The sequence below is a fragment of the Calidris pugnax genome, unplaced genomic scaffold (assembly GCF_001431845.1).
Source record: "Calidris pugnax isolate Ruff unplaced genomic scaffold, ASM143184v1 scaffold404, whole genome shotgun sequence".
In the NCBI taxonomy this organism is placed as follows: Eukaryota; Metazoa; Chordata; class Aves; order Charadriiformes; family Scolopacidae; genus Calidris; species Calidris pugnax.
The window spans coordinates 592,843-614,006 of record NW_015091151.1 but is presented as its reverse complement, the minus strand read 5'-3'; the positions used below and the strand labels follow the sequence as shown (position 1 = coordinate 614,006).

Below are 21,164 nucleotides of genomic sequence, written 5' to 3'. Positions count from 1 at the left end.
GAGTGCCTTGGAGAATTAGCTTTTAATAAATGCTGTTGCTAGTAGTTCATAGACATTTTAACAAATGGGAAAGGGCTTGGCAAGCTGGGAAGAAGAATTTGATGCAGTTGGGTTGAGTGGGAGTTCTGGAGTTCTGGAGAGTATAGGGGAAAAAATCAGAGCTGGGAAGTCATTCCTTGGTGGTAGTTTCAGGTGTTGGAGGTTTTATATGAACAGGGGTTATAAAATGCTGCAGTGAATGCTTGCTGAACTTTTACTGGTTCTCCCAGCAGACTGTCATTGTCAGAGAAGACACGCTGAAATGCAATGTTTGTAAATAAGCTCATGGGCATATTATTGTTACATCTCATCTTCAAATTACTGTGTATTTGGCATGCATCAATCAAGGGAGTTTTCATCCTGCCCCTTTTGTATATTTTTTGGTAATGGTGATTCTTAGATTGTTAACATGAGCTTGACTCTCAAAATACATGCTTAATATTTTTCATCTTTTGTATTATATATTATAAAACAGGTTTGGTAAAGTTCTTTCTCTGTCTTCTTCCCATTTTATTTATCTGTGGCAAAGAGGCTTTGCTGGTCTGAGAGTTTTTTCACAGGGTGTCCTAACAAAGGTTGGAATCCACACCAGTCTTTTTAGCAGGGCCTGTTGCAGTAGGACAAGGGGTAATGGTTTTAAACTTAAAGAGGGTAGATTCAGACTAGAGGTAAAGAAGATGGTTTTATGATGAGGGTGGTGAAACGCTGGAACAGGTTGCCCAGAGACGCAGTAGATGCCCCATCCCTGGTAACAGGTTGGGCAGGACTCTGAGCAACCTGATCAAGTTGAAGTTGTTCCTACTTGTTTGCAGGGGGTTTGGACTAGATGACAGCTAAAGGTCCCTTCCAACCCAAGCCATTCCATGATTTTACCTGGGCACTTTCTGAATAGCCCTGACCATCTTCACCGGGAAGGTCCATCTCTACTCTTCAACACTTGACCCATACTTATGTTGTTCCAGTAAGGCTGTTGTTTGGAGTGTGGCAGCCACGTGGCATAATTTAGAATCCAAATGAGGTGTAAAACTGCTTGCAGGTTGTCTTGGCACTGCCCCAAGGTTTCCTCCTTTTCCTCCCCAAAGCAATAATTCCTTTAACCCTGAGGTTAAAGGGAAGGGCTACCACCCCCTAGTTCATGAACTCAAGGGAGTTAGTTATGCCCTGTTGAAACTTGATGCAAGCTGCCTGGAAGCCTGTGAGCTCTCATATACACCTGTAGGTGTATCAATGACTCTTCAGGTTTAGAGGTGGTATGGGGTCACTCTGTTTGTTTCTTTTAATTCTTAATCTTTATCTTGATAAAGAGAGATTGACATTGATATCCTCTGTAGTAATAAAGGCAAGGAGTGAATGTCTTCTGCATATCGTTTTCTCTTTCACTAGTCCAAGCAACTCTTAAGCTCTTATACAAGTCTCATTTTCTAGTAAAAACATCATATATTCCTGATATGAAATGGTGTGGAATTCACTGGATAGTTCCTATCACAAAGGGTCCTTGAGAACCTGTAGGTAGTAAGATCTCTGTCCTGTCACAGAGATCTGTAGGATGGAGAAAAAAAATCCTGGATATGGTTAGGTCGTATTTGGATGTATGCATTATTCCCTTCCATTAACCCCAGTTAAAATTTTCACAACTACATATTTAAGTTTCTCGTTCTCTCCTGCCCTATGATATGTTGAGACACCATTTAACTTTGTATTTCTTATCTGATTTCAGAATTTCTATATGGAATGTGTACTTAAAGTTGCATTTTAGCACCAACTGATATAGCAAGTGCTCAGGGGAAGAATGCCAATTTGGACACAGCTGACAAGTAATTAACAGGCGTTATCCCTAAAAGGAAAACATAGAAACGGAGTGTGTTCAAGTGTATTTAAGTTGTACTTTTGCTACTAAGGGAGACAGGTCATAAGCAAATAAAAGGGCTCTTTGTGATTACTGAGTAATAAGTAAGTAATAGAAAAGATGTCAATACTGGGAAAAGTTGAATCGCAAGGTTGTTAGCTTCTCTCAGAGAGGGTGTGGTCTAGACACTTAATTAGCCAGGACAGAATAATCATGGGGTGTACTCAGATGTGATCAGCCTATCTACCTCTCTGGAGCAAAGGTTTTTTTGGTGTCAGTCTTAGGAGCATTAGATAAGGAAGGACTTCTGCACCTGAAACATCAGAATCCATAGAAGTAGTTCTTGCTTCAGGAACACCATTTAATTTGTATCAGCAGGATTTTTTTGACTAATGTTGAGAACAGTTTTGTGAAAGAGCTACCTTGTGTGTGTGACTACCCTTGTGGGCATTTCAGAAGATGGTTGCTTCCAGGCTGGCTGTGCTTATGCTTAAAGTGCTGCAGTGTTTTTAGACTGAAAACTAGTGACCTTAAGTTAAATGCCTTTTGCTCAACCTTTGGAGGTTGTTGTGTTTCTATTGTTATTTCTACGTCCCGTTTCCTACTTGGAAGCTGATCAGCCCCACACCACTGTAGGTCCTTCAGCCCTGCTTTTTCAGTCTCTCCGGTGAGTTTTACAAAGTTCTGCCAAGTGCAATGTGGTGGGGATGGAGATGCGTGGCCACGATAATATTTAGACAAGCCCAGGAAAAGTTTTTAGTAGGTTGTTCTTTTTTAAGACTGCCAAAGCAGCTGTCACTCTGGCATTTGGTATATCTGTATTTCTTTCATTCCCATTTGAGCCTGGAAGTCTTTGACTCAGGATTCAGGCCAAAGACTTTCTTCTGCCTGACTTGATAGAAAAGCAGCTGCAACTGGGTGAAGAACAAGCCTTCCCAGAGCTGTATTTTTCTCTAGTGAGGTATCCAGAAGGTTGTGGACCAGTAAGACTTGACCTGATCTGACTTTATCTGCAAACCAGAGGGTTTGGGTGGTAGCTGGGCTGCTCTGTACGTAGTGATTCCAAGAGCACTTAAATTCATGATCTGCTTTTGGCCACACGCTTTATACCCTGTGGCATTTCAGGATAAGAAATGATTTTGAAAGCCACTATGGAAAGAAAACAATTCTATCCTTTCTTTTTCTTCCAAAGTTTAGAAGTTAAGAACAGTTTGTTGCTGTTCTTTCTGTATGATGCAGAACTGCTGTGTGCTTGCACAGATTGCACTAAAGGGGTTAGAATCTTAAGTTTTAGGTTTCTAAAGGATCAAATTTTATTACAGGCTAATATGAACTTTTACAGAAGTGTGTATGTTGTAATGCTTTGGATTTCTTAACAAATGGCAGGAAACAAAATAGAAACTAGGAGTATCTTGTCCATGAGTGCAAAGTCATTCTGGAGCTTACGCTGGAGTATTACCAATATACTTTCTGTCAATGGGCTTCTGATCAATACTGTAAGGGCAATTAGATGTCATTTAATGCTATTACTAGCAGAAATTTTCTGTATTTTTCTGTGGAAATTGATTTTAGTGGTTTGCATAAAGTCATTTAAGTAGTTGTATTGGAAAAGCAGTTTTAGACTCATCAATTATTAACTTTCTCTCTGTAGGCCATGTTATGTGTCTGTACTTTGCTGTACTTATACAGGTGGATATAAATTAAAGAGCAATACATAACATTTCATATTCTGACATGTTGCCTTACTGGCTTTCCCAGTCTGAGTTTTGATTTTATTTTATTTTTTTTTAATGTATTGGATGCTTGGAACTTGTTCAGCAACAAAAGAAATGTAGGGAGCTGCTAGGAGGAACGTGATGTGATCGATGAGTTTGTTATATTGTACTTGCTCTTTTACCTTTTCTTTTTTTCTACCTCATTCCCATCCCATTTCCCACCGGGCTCTGCAGTGGTTTTATACCTGTCACTTCTAAAGCAAGCTAGAAAGACCAGTCATAATAAAGTTTCTTTGGCTTGTTTCAGAAGGAAAGAAGTTGAAGGAACCAGATACTTTTTTTTTTCCACCCAACATTTAAATCAGCAAGTTGTTTCCTTCCCTTCTTTTTGGCAGTGACTTGAGACTTCAGAGGATTGTCACCAGGGTCCTGAAGAGCTGAAAAATACAGACTTGGTCTTCTTCCTTTGAGTCTTCTAGATAAGTAGGCAGAGCCTGAATAAGTTTGACTCTTGCCAAAGCACTTTTTCACAATATTTCCCAAAATAAACGCTGTTTTTCACAAAACTCTACTTTGATCCTTTAGTCTACAGTGTCCTTTTTCTTCAGCAGAACCTTTCTGTGACAGTAACAAAAAACCTGCCTTTCTATGGCAGGTGTTAAGATAAAATAGCCAAGCTCCAGACCAGGGAAAGAAAAGTTCTCTGTGGTTCAGTCATGGGTTGCTGAGGGGGTCGGATGCTCATCCTGGGTGTCTGAGGCAGGTTATTCACCCTGGGAACACTGCTGCCTTGGGGATGGCTGGCTGGGCAGGTGACTTGAAGGTGATGCTTGAAACCTGAAGAAAGGTTGGGGATGCACAGGTGAGTTTTCCTGAAAAAAAAATCCCAGCAGGGCTTTTCAGTACTCCCTGCAGTTGCCGTGTCTGGCTGGGATTGTGCTCACCTGGCCATTCTCACCTTGGCCTGCACTTGAGCTCATTGTGTAGGAAGAATTTTGGGAAAGTTGCTTGCTCCCACCAAACTGGGATTGGACATTGATGTTTAGAGTGGCTAGAGCGAGAGTGCAGCTCTGGCATTTCACCTGCAGAATAGCTGAGCCAGAATAACTTCTGTGTTACTGGACAAGGAGGCTTGGTATTTTTGTTACCCCTGAGGCAGTAGATGAAAGAAGGGCAGGGATTACGAGCCTTGAACTCATCCTGAGATAGTTTGATTAAGGTCCTGAGGCTCTCCAGCATTTTTTTTCTCCAACGATATATATTCTTTTTATAAGTATGCATTATATGACTAGAAAACTCTGATGTAAAAAAAATAAAATAGTGCGAGCCAACCATGAAATTTGTGTCATTTAGAGCTGGAGGGCTGCAGAGAATTAAATTTCTGTTCGAGTTGATAGGAGTAGGTGACAGACCCCAAAGCGTGACTTGTCATATTTTTAAATCCTGAACTTGTACATAAAGTAAAAATTTGAAGCTTTTGGAGGCAATGGTGTTTTGTAATATATCACATTGGAGATACTGATAGGAAATCCTTCCGGTAGGCTGGCTGGCAGCCCAGCGTGGTGGGGAGCCTGGGAGCTGGGCAGGCAGTTTCCTGGTCAGTTAGGGACCAAGACAACATGGTCTGCTGGGGCAATGAGCTGGTGACTGTGCTTGACTGCTCAAGTGCTGTGCATGATCTTGTGTCTGGTAACACAGGCATGTTTTGTACCTCTCCTCATCCTCCTTTGCCCCCTGAAAGGATTCTAAGGAGGCTGGAGGAACCACATGCTTTGCAGTTTGGGGTTCAGTGATTTTTCTTGATTAAGCTTCCAGCAGGGTTCCTTTCTCCTTGTGTTGCATCTGACAAAACTTTATCTCATTTATTTCATTGTGCATGCTTGAGATACAGGATTGTTTAGTATAGCTGTCCCACACTTTCAGAGTCTGGTGCAAATTAGACCTTTATAACTAGAAGTGACTTGTGGGTCATCAAATTCTGTGTTCCCAGTATGTGTCAGATTTGTTGCTAGTGGTTCCCAGGAAAACCCTAATACACAAGGAAAAAAATTAAAATCCTGCTCAATATCTTTGGAAGCTTGTTTACTGGGAGGAAAAGAAGCTATCTGCGACTATGTGTATCCTAAGTCATTATTTCCAACTTTTTACCGCGAATGATTAATTTCATTTCACACCTAAGTAACCATTTGTCAGCCTTTACTGTCAATACATTTTTTCTGTGATGCAAGAGCCAGAAGGTAAATCTGATGTATTTGTCATATCAGGAAGGACATGTGAGATGCATAAAACTAAATACCTAAGTCATGGTAAATTTTTGTGGAAGTTATTTGATTCTGAATTTTAAAGATGCAATTATGCTTCTTCCTTCTAATGTGAATGTCAATTTAACAAAGGTGTGTGTCTTGTAGAATAGTGGTCTCTAGAACAAGTATAAAGCTCAAGTATGTTCCTTATTCCTCATTTTTCATCTTTTCTTTTGTTGCTCTTTTGGTAAGATCACTTCCAGTGTTCATATTAACCACTAAAAAAGAAAAAAACACTACCTTTTTAGGATAAGTGAATAGTATACTAGAAATGTAGTTACTGAAACTGTTGGTACATCTCTTGGCAAGAGGATATTGAAATGTCTGCGATCAACAGGAACCTTGGTGTGGATGTACTTCGAGAGCTGGGTCTCTGTACCATCTGGGAGTGGAAGCTTTGAGTGTGTGGGGAGAGACCAGTGCCTTTATCCTGGTCAGCCAGTTAGTTGGGCTCTATTTGGAGAAGAGTTGAAAGGCACGTGGAGAGTGTGTCTTTAAGGTTTGTTGTATACATGTGCAAAACTATTAATCAACCTTGATTCAATTAAGAATACTAGGAGAAAAACTGTGATTCTAGGTAAGTTGCATGGTGCTGAACCCAAAATAAAGCTTTGCATTCACAGCACTGTGAATCATCAAGAAGCTGAGTGGCAAATACATAATTACATATTAAAAGCCAAGAATTTAAAAAAGAAATTAAAATAAAGTATTTTAAATATTTTCTTAAGTATGATTTTTTTTAAAAAAGCATGGTTTACCTCTACATTTTGCTTACAGGCTTAGTTAACTTTATGTTGTATATACTGTCCTGTCTTGCATGATAAAGCAGTTTCTGTGAATTGTAACTGGCACTCTGAAAGTTGTGGCTGATGATGTGTTATGCATTCTTCATTGGCAGGTTCCAGTTGCACACTGTTTTGGGCCTCCAGGACATTACAAGAGAAAGTTTTGCACTGTGTGCAGAAAGTCACTAGAGTCACCTGCCTTTCGATGTGAAGGTAACTTAAACCCTACTTGCATATCCATCTGTGTGTTATACAGTAGCCTACCGTGGCTTACATTGCATACCTTTGAGGTTACGTACGTATACACGTACACACACACATAAACACGCTTACCGTGTTTGAGACATTTTTGGGTTGTTTATCATCTTCTCACTGATGGTGGAAACATGTTCTTCAAATTAAGGAATAATAAACCAATAAACTTGAATTAACCACAGGCTTTGTCAAACGTGTATGCTCTTTCATCTTTACTTTGGGCAAGTGTAAATGGTGTGCAATGAATTCAAGCCTGAGATGTATAAAGAATGAGAGGCTATTATGGCAAAAGAAAGACTTCTCCTGTTGAGGTAATTATTTCTGTTTCTGATAGAAGCTTTTGGTACAGGGAATCATCAGGTATTCATGTTTCTAAAACCTCTGCCTTTCTGAAAAAGAATGGAATATAACTTTCCTGTGTTACTGGTCTCAACTATCTGTTGCTTGTAATGGGGATGACATGCCTTCAATGGAAAGATATTTGAAAATATTATTTGTCAAAATAGTACTGCTCTGAGTGTTCTGACACAGATTCTCTGAAAAAACAGTAATTAGAGAAATCACCCAAACACCAGAATTTTTCATTAAAATACATGTTGGCCTGAGTTGTTAACTGATTTTGACATGGGGCAACTCTTTAATTCTCCCGTGTCTCCAGTCTTGAATGTCTAGTTGTTGTTGTACATTTGATGTTGTGAGGTTGAATAGAATTTAGTATTATAAAGGAATATTACCCGTGAACTGTTTAAAAAAAAAGAAAGTCTCCTGCGGGAAGAACCAATTATATAGGGATTTGAGATGTTTTCAAAATTGTTATGATAAATATAATGTCTTATTTAATATGGTTCACCTAGGTGTAGGGGAAACACTTCTCTTTGATCAGGGCATTTACACTTATAAGGGTGCAGTGGTTTTGTTCCTGCTTTTGTCTGGTGAGTTGTATAATAAATCTAAACTATGTTCTTCTGACTAGCAGGAATCTGTCACTTAATGTGGTTACCATGTGAGTTGGATGGTTTGGTGGGATGGTCAGAGAGCTCCAGATACCACACAGTCTTTTCTGATGACCTGTCGTCATAAGCTTCAGAACTTGTGTGGCATGAGACAAACATAGAGAATTTGAAAATAATATTTTCGCTAGCTATGTCCTCTTAACTCTTGAAAATACCTTTTCTTTAGTGATCTATTTTAGTTAAAGCTTTATAGGTTTTGCTTTCATATTCTCACTTTCTTAACTGTATTAGTGTTGTACCCGTTGCAAGGGAATATTTGTTTTTTCAGACGTTTCCATTTAAGTTTCCATTTCATTCTTAAACAAGAAACACATGAAATCCCATGTTACATTTAGGTATTAAAAGTGCCTGACATTTTTTTTTTTTGGTTCAGTGAAGGTTCTGAATTGTGTGCCTTGCATGGATTAAACAGTTCTCTTGTTTTGTGTGGTGTGACTTGTTTGCTATCCCGTTTTCTGAATACCAATAAGCCTGCAACTTGTTTCTCTGATACTTTCCCAAAATGTAGCTTTAAAAGGGCAGTTGAGCTTCATCAAATGCACAAGATTCTTCCTTCACTCTTCAAAAATACCTTTGGAATTTGTCTTAGAAGTCAGCTGTTTCAAGCTGTCGAGCTTTTAAATCCAGATGGAGATGTTGAACTTTTTCTTTTATTTTCTTACTTCCTTGCTTAGTAGTACAAGCCTGGTGTTGGGTATGATGTTCTCTTCTGATACTGGAATTTAAAGAACTTTTCCTGGAATCTTTGCCATAATTGAGAGAGAAAAGAGGGTTAAGGTGAAGTTACCTTTTCTAAACAAATGATTGATGCATAATTAGTACATAATTAGATGTACTTTTAAAATAATATAAATAACTTGTTTTGGACTCTGTATCTTACAATAAGATAAATTTTCTGCAAAGGAAGCTGAAAATGTTCAGAAAAGTACTAAACTCTGTGGGTGCATGGTGGGGCATCTGTTCTCAGAAAGGAGCATGCATGTGTATTAACCCCTAGTGAGATAAGTACATACACTTCATTGGCAAAAATTATAGTATTTGGACTCCAAATTTTGCTGAAAATTACTAATTGCTTTGGATAGCTGTTTTTGCTGTAGAATTCTCTGGTAACAGTTGAACCTTGGAGAGTTGCTCTCCCTTTTCTCTCCAGGAAGAAGGGCTGGAGAGAAAAAAAAGAGGAAAGGGAGTAACCCAAATATATTAATTTTTTTTTAGTGTTGGATCATTTACAAAAGTTTCATATTAAGCATTACATTTGGGGGCAGCAAATTTACTGGGGGAGGGAGGCAGTTAACATTTTAAAGGTTATTCTGCCAAGCTTATGTACCTGAAATTAACCAACTTGGTTTTTTGGCAACAATAAAGGAATTTGCAGCACTTTCATGAAGAGCTTGAACAGAAAACTGTCATCCTGTTACAAGTTAGAAAGTTGCGTAGATTATGGAAGGGCTGTTAAAGATTAAAGTTCTTTTTGTAAGCCCTCTGATTTGACTTGATCTTTACATGCCTTTGCTATCTGCGAGGTAGCTGTCTTAAGGGTTTAACTCCCATGACACTCCTGCCCCTCTCATGCACATGTTTTCTTACTAATTCTGAGTTGGGGGTGATGTTAGAAGCAGCAGATGTGAATCAGACCAAGGGGAAAAAAACCCCAAACCTCTGTTCTCTACAAAGTATAGCAGAGGGCAGTGTGTGCCTGCATTTGGAGAAGTAACGATAAAATACCCAACACTTTTGTTTAATTCCTTGAAGCTGTAATTTGGTCTACAGAAACCAGATCACTTAAAGCATCTAGCTTGCCTGGTGGCTGAACTGGCAAAACTGTGAAATATTCCTGTTATATCTGTGAGTACAGAGAATTGTGAGCAGTGGAGGGACCATGTCACACCTTGTATAAAAGCAGTTGACTTAGTGAGCCCTGTTAAAAGAGGCTTTGCTTTGGTGTGGTGGTAGGTCACGGTCTTCTGTGGGGTTAGAATAAGGCGGTGTTAGCACTGATCGCCAGTCCAGAAAGTGATTTCAAAATAAGGTATTCTCTGTGTAATCTAATACTGTTTTCAAGATTCTTTCAGATAATGTGGCTAACACGCAGTTGCCACCTTCCAGTCTTCAGGTTACAGTCTTCAGATTTTTGTGATGTGCTTGGAGCAATAACCTGTTTGAGCAGAACAGAAAAATATTTGAAGAATTTGACACTCGGCTCTCTACTTTCATGTACTCAACAGAAAATCAAATGCCTTCCCAGAGTGCTTATATGTGCAAGTCTTTAAAAAGCAGCTAGAGAAGGATCTATTTAATCCATCTCTGTCTATGAGGCTCATAGAGAACTTCCCTAACTCTTGCAGTAATGAAGGTCTTTTAGTTGTAATATTTTTTGCAGCATAGCACTTTACCTAGAGTTTTTTGGGGTAGGTTCTCTTTTCTTTCACATCTGATGCTTCAAGTCAGCTTTTAAATAAGGAAAGTACTTCATCCAAACCCAAACTTGCCTAAAACTTTATAGGCTTCACTAAAACTTCTTCCAGCTACTGTACCTAACAGGTATTTTGGAAGACAATGTTAAGCTTACTTAGGAGACTGTGCTGAAAAAACTACTATTATCTTTTTCCTGACAATGAAATAAATGATGATTCACCATATGCAGACATAGCTTGGACAGATCTTCCCTGAGTTTAGCGTACGAGTTTATTCTGGTCAGGTTTAAAATCAAGTACATTGAGTGTCTGTCTCTCTGTGTTAATGCTTCAAACATTCAGCTTTTTTAAAAATTTGGTTAAATCAAAGTAGACTTCAGGCACGATTACGTTGGAGTATGCAGCGGTTCCTGTGAAACTGCGGGACAAAGCTTTAGTAAGCCAAACAGTTGTTACAAATATAACTTGCTGTGTTGGAGGAAATAAAGGCAAGAGCGTGTGAGCAAAATTAGCTCAGCCATTTCTTAGACTTACTGCATCAGTTTAACACAAAGGATGTGGAGCAACACACAGGACAATGCTGATAAACTTATTTTGTTGCCTAGCTCTGCCCGACAAAAAAGAGCACGGAGGCAAGAAAGCGTGGTGCAAAGAGGTGGTAGAGGGGGAGAAGGAGGGAGGGAGAGAGGGGGGAGCTGCAAAAACCCCGGGGTTTCCAGCTTACAGCAGTTTTCTTGTTTTCACGCTTTTAGTTTGTGAGCTACATGTGCACACAGACTGTATCCTGTTTGCTTGCAGTGACTGCCGGCAGTGTCACCAGGACGGGCACCAGGACCACGTAAGTGCCGACGCCTCTGCAGCAGAACGTGGTCCTGCGTTTTGGGTGTGAAAACGCGGGGTAGAGGAGAGGGGGGCGTATGGGACTTCTCTTTTGCATGCCGCCCATTGTCAAAGCACTTCTGTTGCTTCATGGCGGGCAAAGGAAATGTGTGGCTTCAGAATGCGTCGCAGATAGCGAGATGCACTTAAATTCTGACACATTCACGATGCTTATTGAAGCTGAAAAGTCAGCGCATTGTATACAACATCCCAGTTAAAGAGAAAAAAATATTAAAGCATCTTACGTAAAAATCTGAATTGCAGAAGCTGTCCCGGAACTCTTATTTTTCTCTATGTTGGCTGCATTGCATCCCTGGCGGACATTATCATGTTCCTCAGGCTTCCTGAGGTCTGTCTGAGGCGGAACTGCCCAGCTTCTCACTGTAAAATACATGCATCATACTGACCTTTCAGGATTATTATTTTTTTTAAAGGATATTGGTTCAGGTGGATTGTGAAGAAAAGGCACTAGGTGATATTTTTTTTTATAGTTTTAAACTTCTTTTGGTGAAATGTAAGATTGTTCAGACTCATAGTGAGAAAATACTGTCCTAGCCTGCATTGCTGTTCCCTCAGAACTGTTTGAAATGCTGATTTTGAAGTTAGGTTGAAGATGCTTCTGTACCTGTTTTCTGCAATGCTAAGTTGTGATGTGTTCCCCCAGGATACTTACCACCACCACTGGAGGGAGGGAAACCTTTCTTCCAGCGCTCGATGTGAAGTTTGCAAAAAAACCTGTGGCTCTTCGGAGGTGCTCTCTGGCATGAGATGTGAATGGTGTGGCATCCTGGTAGGTTGTGCTGCTGCTTATAGTTGGGGGAACCACATATATATTTACGCACGTGCTTATTTGAACATGCATATCTAGACTTTATGTAAGTATACTTTTTCTGTACACTTTAGAAATACACACTTCATAAATACAATTAATTTGTGCTCTTCTTTATATAAATATATATATTTATGCATTAGATGGAAAATGTGATTTTTTTTAAACCCCTCCCATTAGTCATTAAAATGAGAAATTCTCAAAATTATAGTTAAACTTTACATAAATCCAATGGAATTAAAATTCATCAGGGACTAATTATTATAGATTTCTGCTTGGAAGCCTGCAGTTACTTTTCCTGTTTGAAATTGGAATTTCTTTCAAATCGTACAAATTCTGCAAGGTCAAAGACTTTACCACTCTAGTATGCTTATTCCTCTTTCAGTTTAGAAGAGTTCTTAACCTGTGTGGTTGGTGTTTTTTTAAGCTGTCAATATTGGTTTTTGTGTTTTTCCGTTCACATGATGTATGTTTAATTCCTGTGCAACGTGATGGTACCCTTCAGTAATCCTCATGAAAGCCACAGCTTTTCACATGCTGTGTAGATAACACAGTCTGCTGTGTAGATAACAATTGGTCCATCCACTTAAAGCTACCTCTTACTGAAATACGATGAAAGTGCAAAGTAGCACCAGATGGGGTGGGATCTGAAAAGCATATGTAATAAATCATTCATTTGCTATTTCATGCAAGATGAGGTGTTCTATGTAATAATAATTTAAAATGAAACCTGAGTATTTCAGGTATGATAATTTATAATATAATGCTAATATAATTTGTAATAATAATTTATTTTTTTTAAATGTTGTGGGTTTTGCATTTTAAATCTGATTCATAATTGAGGTGGGAGGAGCTGTCTTTGAGAACAGTCTAAGCAATGTAACAGGCCATATGGGCATGCATACAAAGATATGTGTATTCAATAATGGCATAAGATCTCGCACAAGCATAAAGGTGGAAGCCAGCCAGTTGGGTTTCGGAACAAAACTCCAAACTGCGTTATCTCTGAATCTGCAAATGGGTACAGCTGTGCAAGAGGATACTGCTATTTTCAAGTTATTCAGTATAACCTGCCTACCTTTCCTACCTCCCCCAGTAGATAGCTGTATAGTTTGGAAGATCCAGGGTTTGAGACCAAAACTTTAAATTTCTTCACACAGCTGTATAAAAACCTTTAGTTTTTAATATAGCAGGTTTGTAGTAGTTGGGGAGTTTCTTCACATGTTAAGACCTCCCATGATTGCTTATATAAAAACCAAATCAAACAAATGAAAATCTGGGGTCAAAAATGAGTCACTCATTTCATGAAAGTGGTTTACCAAAGGTCTATATATGTCCTAGCCTGAGTTTTGCAATTCCAGTGCATGTTTTGCTATAAACAAATATGCTTTGTGTCTCACTAAGTTCTTAATTGATGCTTCTATTTATAGGCTCATGCTGCTTGCTACATAATTGTCACACCAGAATGTACTTTTGGAAGATTAAGGAATATGATTCTTCCTCCAAGCTGTGTGCAGTTATTTTCTCGCAACTTCAGCAAACTGCATTGTTTTCGAATATCAGAAAACTTGCAAACAGAATCAGGTAAAAACTTTCAAAGTTGAATGCAATTAATTGATGAGTATGCTTAACCTAATGTTGTAACTAACTGAAGCATAAGATTGCTAACTTTCAATTGCTTTTGTGGCAATACTGGAGCTTCTTGGTCTTTCCTGGGGCAGAATAGAAATTTTTAAATGCAGACTGTGTGCAAAATGCTGAAAATTCTGTTTACTGATGGAGGGCAAGCTGAAAACCATTCTTTAAATAGTAAGCATGCAGAAAGTGAAAACCTAAAAACCAAAAATTTGCTTAGCAGATTAGTGTTATCATTGCTACAAACACTTGCTGATATACATGCTGGTTTTTATTTGGCATATCATGTATACAGATATTTTTATTTGCCTCTTTGATTAAGCATCTGCCCTTTTAAGATTTCTGGGCTGAAAGGAAATAATGAATTGAGCAGGGTAATGTTCTGCTGCCATCTAGAGTGTAGGTTTGTTTAAAAGCTCTTTAGGAACCATAGACTTTTTTTTTAAGCCACTGAAGTACTTTCTAATTTAAATTTTGATTACTATGTTCTTGTGGTGCTTGAATACAATAAGAAAGCAAATAAAAGGTAAGCAAAATATAGGTCATGGAAGTTAAATGTTTGCAACTGTGCGTTTCTCAACCTGACAGGTTGTTCTTGAATTTTCCGCTTTGAACATGGGTTTGGTTTTGGTGAAGGCAGTTGTTCACTAGCAGGAGCCAGGCATTCTCATGGGCAGAAGCTATAGCAGGGGTCCTGCTGCTGCATAAAACGCATTGACCCTAGGTCTACATAACCTGAACAGTCTACATAACCTGAACACACTGAAGTGACCTATGGAAGTGTGAAGGGGGAGAGGAGGCGTTACATTGCTTTTGTTGGTTGGCATGTTTTTTTCAGTGAGTTACTTTTCCTTTTAATGAATTTGCTTGTGGGTGGGGGAAGGTGAAGTACAGCACATACTTCAAAGTCATGGAGTTTCCAATGCTTCCAACTTAAGAAATAGCAGAAATAAGCTGGATGAGCATTGTTTTGCTGGAAGACTCATTATGAGCCTTGATTCAGGTCTGTTGTTAGGTGTTCTACAAGCGTCCCAAAGGCTTAAGTGAAGATGAAGTTGTATTATTATTAACAGGAGTTAATCACAAACGTTTTAAATAGCCTCTTTGAGTGTGCCTTTTCTGATGTTAACTGTTTGTCTTTTAAACAGTGGTGCGTTCTTTTAATATGTCAGACTTAAACTTTTTCCTTTTTTAATTTTTAAATCACCCTTAAGTAAAAATTGAACTCGGAGCACCTTGAGTGAAAAAATACAAGCTTGTAGCTGCACCCTGTATTCTCTTCCTTCATTATTTTAAATGATAGAAGAGAAGGTTTTCCATTTCAGGACTTGGGCTATATGCTGAGGGTATTAGTTCATGTTAACGCATATTCGAGTTTTTTTGAAGTAATGTTTTTTGCATTCCTTTTATTAAAATGTGTCTTGTACTTTGAATTGAGAGAATGCAGTGCATATCAGTCATTAGCTGAGGGTCAGAAACAGACACAGGGGAAATACTCAGTAACTGAATTTGGATCACTTCCAGTGCTTTAATGTGATATGGGAAAAAAAAAAACAATGAAGAAAACACACCATGCTTGGAAAGCCAGAATGCATTTTTGTGGTGCTCAGCCTGCACATACCCGGATGAAATACAGCAACTCCTTGAAAAATCTCTTTTCTAACACCAGGTCTCTTTCATACTGGTTTCTGCTCCTGGGGCTTAGCTCCCTGTGGTGTGGGGGGCAGTGGTCTCCCAGGGCCGAGGGGTTGCTGACACCCAGGGGAGCAGGGGCTGAGCCATGGGGATGCTCTCCTTTCCTCCTGCTGTTGGTCTCAGGCCTACCTCTGAGCTTGGTGGCTACCCCCAGCACTTGACATCTTCCTTTTTGCATGGTTGATGGGCCACAGTTCTGGCTCAGCAGAAGTCATGGGGAGTAATGTTTGTGGTGGGGTACCTGTCTTGCAGTCTGCTGTGCATAAGGCATTTTGTTGTGTTTTTTCTTAGCCGATGATGGTGTGTGACACATAGAATCATAGTATGGTTAGAGTTGGAAGGGACCTTAAAGATCATCGTGTTCCAACCCCCCAGGCCAGGGAGACCTCCCACTAGACCAGGTTGCTCAAAGCCCCATCCAGCCTGGCCTTGGACACCTCCAGGGATGGGGCATCCACAGCTTCTCTGGGCAACCTGTTCCAGTGCCTCACCACCCTCACAGTAAAGAATTTCTTTCTAGTATCTAATCTAAATCTCCCCTCTTTCAGTTTAAAACCATTACCCCTCATCCTGTTGCGGCACTTCCTGATAAAGAGTCCCTCTCCAGCTCTCCTGTAGGCTCTCTTCAGATACTGGAAGGCTGCTGTGAGGTCTCCCTGGAACCGTCTCTTCTCCAGGCTGAACAACCCCAACTCTCTCAGCCTGTCGTCACTGGAGAGATGCTCCAGCCTTCTGATCATTTTTGTGGCCCTCCACTGGACCCGTTCCAGCCGGTCCATGTCCTTCCTGTGTTGAGGACTCCAAAGTTGGACACACTTGTTTTAGCACTCAGGTCCCTGATGTTCATGTACAAGTCCAGTGTCGTCAGGTGTGGCTCCTCATTACACCATTCAGATCCTGTTGAGGCTTGCTTTAAGAGCTGTTTGCCTCTCTCAGTTATCTACTGGAGACCAGCTGTCTGCAGGTCCCTGCCAAAGGCACCGAGTACCGTCACTGTGCAGGTCTTTCCTTCTGCCCAGATTCTTCCTTAAAGACAGAGTTAGGAATTGCCTTAAACTAATTCTCACATCATCCTGCATCGAGGGAGCTCAGTGCTATGGCATGTTAGTCCCTCTTCTTACCTGTTCTCACAGAGCAGACCTGCATTTTCTTTCAAAAACCCACTAGATTCTGGCATGTGCTGAAAGTTACCAAGATGTGTGACAGGTCCAGCAGCTCCCTGACAGTCTTGAGGATGCCTTTGAAACTTCTCTAACCATGGAGCAGCTTGAGACAGCTGCCCTGGGAGCTGCTGCTGCTTTTCCAGGGAAAAGCATAGGCTCCGCATGGGCAGATCTCAGAGATTGCATGCACGTTAGGGATGTTTCCAGGGAGCAAGGAGCACTTCAGCTCAGTTGGAGGATAATTAGCGCTTCTGTCCTCACTTGTGGGATGTATCATGCAAGCACACTCGTTCAGAAGTCCTTGCACTGTGGCATGCATGGAGGGTGCTCATCTGTTGCTGCAGCTGATTGAAAGGTATCACTTAGAAGGTTGTGAAAAGACCACCCTGCGTTACCAAAGAGGTGTTGGCAGTTGATTGGATGAGTGAACTGCTGCAGCACAGATCTTCCCAAGCTGATGGTTGGGAAGTGCCAGCTACTTGTCCTAGACAGAGAAGCAGCACATCATCGTTGACCGACTGGGGAGCATTTGTCCGGATTAGCTTTTGCCACTGAGTAAACTCTGAGCTTCACAGCCAACGTTCAGTGAACATCTCTGTGCTGAAAGCATCTTTGCAAAACTCTTGGGTTATGGGAGGAAGCAGTGGTGGAGCAGTTATCTCCCCTTCCTCCAAGTGACTCCTCTCTCTGCATATTTTGTAAGAAGAACTTCTTTGGAATAATTTCACAATGCTGTTAGCGTAGATTTGTCTACTGTCCAGACTGTGGGAGAAAGAGTAATAAAATAAAGATGTCAACTTCTTCCCATCTAAGCTTAAAAAATTGGGAGCAACCAGGATATCTTTAATTTCTTATTGTTGTATTTACTTATTCTTTATTTAATTTGATTTTGTCTGAAGTGAAATTCAAGAAGGCATTCAGCTTCCGTTTATTTCAGGGACTTCAAGACCATATTGTCTAAATTTCTCTCCAATTTTAAACTTAATCTGTTTGTCTCTCAACTCTGACAGGAAAGTATTTCAGCCCTTCTTTAATATTTTAAACCCCCCCACCCAGAAACATTATTGCTGGTCTTTCTTGTAGTCAGTTGGAGCGTTACTCAAATATTCAGTAAGTTGCCTGGTCTCCAGTTTAGGACTCCTGCAAAGTACCCTTCTTGACGTGCTGTGATTCTTTCTTGGAAGGTTTTCCTGCATTAGGATTCTGACTTCCCTGGTACCTTTTTTGCTCTGAAGATCGGTCTTTACTGGTTGTATTTTTTTTTCTGGGTTTTTTTTTTGTGTGTGTGTGCTTTAATTTCCTGCATTCTCCATCAATTGCAAGGCATAGTTTTTATAAAGGTGTTGCCTTTTTATAAAAGTTGTTTATAGTTTTATAAAGGATGCCAATTGACTGCATCCCAATGAAGACTGACTGTGAGTTTCAATGGGTGGGAGTATGAATACCATGACATGATCAGCACGCTGGATTCTTATGTTGCACGCCACTGCTACCTTTAGAGGAGAAAAATGTACCATGTTTGGATTTGCACCATTCTTTCTGTATGGACCTGAGTGTCAAGAGTGAGAATGTAGTCAGGATATTATCTTCACAAAAGCAAATGCAAATGGTAGTGGCTTTTATTTTAATATTTTCTAAGTATTTTATGTGTGACTTTACAGGCTGCGTTATCTAAGATGTTCGTTCCTGGCTTTTAGTGAGAGCATTGAGCTGCTATCGAAGTCCTCTTCTGAAGTGCAGTAATTTCTTTGTCTTTGAGTGTCAGCAAATCTATTTTTCAGTTATGGAAATAATTTATATAATACCCCTACTTACGACTGGAAAACTGTTACTGCAATTCCTGCTCTGATCTGGTTGTTTAAAACTTAATGGAAACCATATATAATTTGGCCACATGCAAACAGCTGAGAAAGGGATGAAATGCAGTAGTTGCAATGTTTAAAGTTAGTAGTAGAAGAACTTCAGGTATGCCTTCACTGTAGTTACCTGACAGTGCAGGTTTGGGGTTTTTTATGCTGTTTTTTCTAGTGTGGATTATTATCGTAAAATAAGCAGCTGAAGAAAGCGTGCTTTTCTGATTGGATTATTTTCTGTTAGCTTCTTTGAGGGAAACCATCCTTAAATGACAAACACTTTATTTTTTTTTCCCCCCTAATTCAAATTAACAAGAATCCTTTCCTAAAATGTTTCTATTTTCACAGATGAAGATGATGATGTTGATGGCTCAACACAGGGATCAGCAAAAGATGTCCAAATTTCAACAGATTCAAGTAAGCAAAATTTTAGTAAGTGGTGAATAGTCACCCATGTCAGTCTTTATTCATGTAATTTTAACTTGCTTTGCCTTATGAAAAACTATTAAATAGCTGGATCCAAACCTTACTGAAGACACCAGGTAATTTATTTATTTTTTCTTAATTTTTTTTTTTTCTGCTTGGATATGTTGCAGTAAGAGTATATATGTTCCTGTGTATCAGGATTGGGCTGGGCTGGTTGCTTCTTATGCTGTGGAGCTTTCTGGTGTTGGAATTAGCCTATCTTCTACTTTTCAGAAGATGAAGCCAAACACAATTTAAGGTCATCCCACCCCCTATATCCATCTTAGTAACTAGAAAAACATAGTACTTGCTACCTAACGTAGCTGCATGGATTGTTGTAAAAGACAAAATTTCCAATCAATATTGATAATTTTTTTTTTTTTGTTTAGTTTAGGGTTCTTACAATATCAATAGGATAATTGCGCAAATGCTGTTTGGATTTTTAAAAAATCCAGCTCAGGAAATAATTAACTCACTTATGGAAGTGATCTCAGGCATGCTTTTATTTCTTAAGATTTGACACTGGTGTCTCTTTAGTGACTAAGTTATGATCCACCAACATTCTCCCTTATTATTGGAGCAGGCTGTGACTAACTGAAGTTTATCTAAGAAACTTTCACTTTGTCAGTGTTATAAGTGACTTAAGTTGTTGACCTTTATACTTCATCAGCTGGGGTTACTTCCCTTACTCATGACTGTCAAAGAGAGGAAATTGAGGATCCACGTATTTCAACTGGATTGGTTGAAAGTACTAGTACAGGACAGTTCAGCTTTAGACAGCCTTCCCAAAAGAAGGAAAAGAGATAAGAAATCTTGAGGCAGGATGCAAACTTTAGTATGTCTTTCGTTCATATAGTGTCCATCTATGGACTGGAGAAAGCAGCAGCAGTAAATGGTATATTTTCAAGGCTCATGTAAAGAAATATTAATTGTGTTTTAAATAGAACAGTGGCATTAAAAGAAATTACTTCCTCTTAATACATTTTCACAAAACAGAAGTCAACGTAAAGCCCAGTTACTTTGCTATGATTTAGGAAGTTTAATAGGTAGGGAGTGATTCTAGTTCTCTAAACTCAAAGCATTCACAAAAAAGTTGCTGAGATGTTTGAAAGCTTTAGTTTAATGATGTTAGGGGTCTCCAAATCCGGTATCCCAGTAGAGGTGAAGCTGCTGCAGCATCCTGTCCCTTCTGGCTGAGCAGGATGAGGGTCTGTTAGTTGGGAGTGTGTGTGTGTATACATATATGTATTCTGATACATATATATGTATATATACATGCATGTGTGGTTGTGTGCATGCATGTGTACATACATATATGCACACACCGCCCTTCTCCCTTTAGGTCTCTTGGTGGACCCCCAGCCCCCACAGTCTCTCCAGCAGTCATCCTGGGCCTCATGGTCCCTCCAGTAGCCAGGTGCCTTATTCACAGCGATGCATGCACATGTGGCTCCCAGGCCACTTATCTTGCATGCCAGCAAGACGCACAGCATCTGTCACTCTGGTTGCTGCACCATGGACGTGTGGGTAACAGTGACCTGCAGTCCTACTTCAGTTGCTGCACTGATGAACCCATACGCACACATGCAGAAGAGTGGAAACGACACCCACAAAGAAAATTAGAGATAACAGTTAATAAGAAGACAGGACAGACTGTGCTGAGCAGGTGCAGGGCATGGCCAGGCAGGCACAACAGCCAGCAACCTCTTTACCTGTGACCAGCTTCTTTTATCTCCTTATCCCTCATTTTTCCATGCTTGTTCCTCCCCAAACTGCCTTGATCCCTCCCTTTCCCTGCCTGTGGTTCCTCCTCTAAACATCCCTTAACAACTCTTGTACAAACCCAGAATGCTCTTCCCATGTATCTCATAGAGCCCCACAACCTGAGCAGCTGCCTCAGCTGCTGAGGTGACCCAAAGAGTTTCTCCTGTGGACTGACATGGTGGGTGCAACCCCCGTCCCATGGGGCTGATGCCCTTGCATCAGGGCAGGCCATGGCTTCTCTGATAACTTCTGTGACAAAGTTATTGGGGTTCACCTGCCAGCCGTTGTGCTTCTGTGCCTCTCTGTGTATGGGGGAGTCATAACCCACTAATACAGGTTAGGCGTGAATCTGCTGGAGACAAGTTCTGAAGAGAAAGATCTGGGGGTCCTGGTAGACAGCAAAGTGACAATGAGCAAGCAGTGTGCTCTTGTGGCCAGGAAGGCCAATGGAATCCTGGGCTGCAGAGGCAAGAGCATGGCTAGTAGGCCGAGGGAAGTCATTCTCCCCCTC

At 40.1% G+C, this 21,164-nt stretch overlaps 1 protein-coding gene across 2 annotated transcripts in view; it reads left to right on the top strand.

Annotated features, from left to right (window-relative positions):
- The window catches only part of DGKQ (diacylglycerol kinase theta), an 84,128-nt gene that overhangs the window by 16,362 nt on the left and 46,602 nt on the right, over positions 1-21,164 (top strand). The window contains exons 3-7 of one of the 2 annotated variants that reach the window (XM_014959222.1): positions 6,802-6,901; positions 11,123-11,208; positions 11,914-12,039; positions 13,509-13,662; positions 18,773-18,841. In XM_014959222.1, the coding sequence (XP_014814708.1) occupies positions 6,802-6,901; positions 11,123-11,208; positions 11,914-12,039; positions 13,509-13,662; positions 18,773-18,841 (535 nt within the window). The remainder of the gene's footprint in view (positions 1-6,801; positions 6,902-11,122; positions 11,209-11,913; positions 12,040-13,508; positions 13,663-18,772; positions 18,842-21,164) is intronic. The other variant, XM_014959223.1, reaches the window with a different exon arrangement.